General features: G+C 50.1%; 1 protein-coding gene across 1 annotated transcript in view; it reads right to left on the reverse strand.

Annotated features, from left to right (window-relative positions):
* Positions 1-1,859, reverse strand: part of EMWEY_00009810 (hypothetical protein, conserved) — a gene marked incomplete at both ends in the record, with an annotated part of 2,149 nt that extends 290 nt beyond the window's left edge. The window contains 5 exons of the mRNA XM_013482496.1: positions 1-329; positions 552-637; positions 830-1,053; positions 1,313-1,352; positions 1,479-1,859. The exon at positions 1-329 is cut by the window's left edge and continues 290 nt beyond it. Of these exons, the coding sequence (XP_013337950.1) occupies positions 1-329; positions 552-637; positions 830-1,053; positions 1,313-1,352; positions 1,479-1,859 (1,060 nt within the window). The remainder of the gene's footprint in view (positions 330-551; positions 638-829; positions 1,054-1,312; positions 1,353-1,478) is intronic.
* Positions 1,860-1,953: the final 94 nt, after the last annotated feature.

Raw genomic sequence — 1,953 nt, forward strand, 5'->3', positions numbered from 1 at the left:
CCTCCTGCTGGTTAAGCGTTAGAGGGGGAAGCTCTGCGTTGCTGGTAATATCTTGCTGCTGCTGCTGCTGCTGCTGCTGCTGCTCTAGCAGTTGCTGCTGCTGCTCGTGCAGCAACTGTTGCTGATCAAGCAGCTGCTGATGCTGCTGAATCTGTTGCTGCAGCAGCAGCTGCTGCTGCTGCAGCAACTCACATTCTTCATTAACTGCTGCTGATGAGGTAGGGACAGATGCTACTGCTGGTGGTACACCTTGGAGGCATTCCTGCTGCTGCTGCTGCAGTGCAGCAAGCCCCATCTGCTGCAGCTCATCAGCAGGAATACCAGCAATACTGCAGCAGCAACAGCAGCAGCAAACCACAGCAACAGCACAACATCAATCCTAGCAGCAAGAACAGCAGCAGCTGCTGCTCATACAGCAAGAACACCAGCAGCAACAACAGCAGCACCACCACCCTCATCAACAACAGCAGCACCACCATCAACTCCATCAGCCACAGCAGCAGCAACAACAACAGCAGCAGCAGCAGCAGCAGCAGCAGCAGCAGACGTACGAAGAAACATATGCCCAAGCAGCAGATTCAACTCGTTGGTATTGGGGTGTACCTTCACCTAATGGCAGCAACTGCAGCTGCAATGTCTGCAGCAGCAGCAGCAGCAAATCACAGCAACACAGCAGCAAATATAAAACAAAAGCAGCAACAGCAGCAGCATCAACAGCAAGAGCAGCAGCAGCAGTCTAAGTAGTAGGTGCAGCAATATCAACAGCAACAAGAGCAGCAACAGCAGCAGCAGCAGCAGCAGCAAGTCTCCGCAGTTGCGGTGTACGTACAGCTGTAATAGAGGGCAGACATGCCGCTACTGCTGCTTTATGCATATCTGGATTGTTGTTGTTGCTACCATCTGCTGCTGTTCCTGCTGCTGCTGCTGCTGCTGCTGCTGCTGCTGCTGCTGCTTCCTTAGCTAGCCTCTTTAGCTGTTTTAATGATCGTCTCTCCGTTCGCAGCAAACGTCGCGCTGCTTTCCTCAACTTCTCAGCAGGAAGACAACTTAAACCTGCACAAGCAGCAGCAGCAGCAGCAGCAGCAGCGAATGCAGCAGTAGCAGCAGCAAGAGCAGCAACAAAAGCAGCAGCATTTGTTGTTGTTGTTGTTTTAGCAGCAATAGCAGCAGCAACAAGAGCACCAAGAAAATAATACACACTATACATATCTACAATAAAATAGAGCAGCAGCATGCAGCAGCAAGCAGCAGCAGCAGCAAGCAGCAGCAGCAGCAGATGCAGCAGCAGCAGCAGATGTTAGTATTGACTAACTAAATACATCAACTTCCTTCTTCCGCCTCTTGGGGGAATGCTGCACAAAAAAAAACACAAAACATACACAAGAGGCCCCTGTTGCTGCTGCTGCTGCTGTTGCTGTTGCTGCTGTTGCTGTTGCTGTTGGTGCTGTTGTTGCTGCAGCAGCAGCAGCAAGACTTACAGGTCCCTCTTGCTCTCCGTTGAGTTCATCATCGTCATCATCATCATCATCATCTGCTGCTGTTGCTGCAGCAGCAGCTTGTGCTCCCGCAAGATCCATATCCTGCTGCTGCTGCTGCTGCTGCTGATTAGTACCATTAAGCAGCAAACTATTAGCTGCTGCTGCTGCTGCATCACCACCACCGCTAGCAGCAGCAGCAGCAGAGGCAGCAGCAGCACCGTGTTTGTAATGTTTCCCACCAGTATTCGCACCACTACTACTACTGCTACTACTACTACTACTACTGCTGCTGCTGCTGCTCTGCTGCTGCTGCTGCTGCTGCTGCTGCTGCTGCTGCTGCTGCAGCTTATCGAATAATTTAAGTGTCCTTAATGCCCTCATCTTTAATTTATCAAATTTTATTTCTTTTATTTGTGGCAAACATAAGTTAGGATCGTTGCTTACTTCCTATACACAAGAAAAATATATATATATA

The sequence above is a fragment of the Eimeria maxima genome, genomic scaffold (assembly GCF_000499605.1).
Source record: "Eimeria maxima Weybridge genomic scaffold, Emw_scaff64, whole genome shotgun sequence".
NCBI lineage: Eukaryota > Apicomplexa > Conoidasida > Eucoccidiorida > Eimeriidae > Eimeria > Eimeria maxima.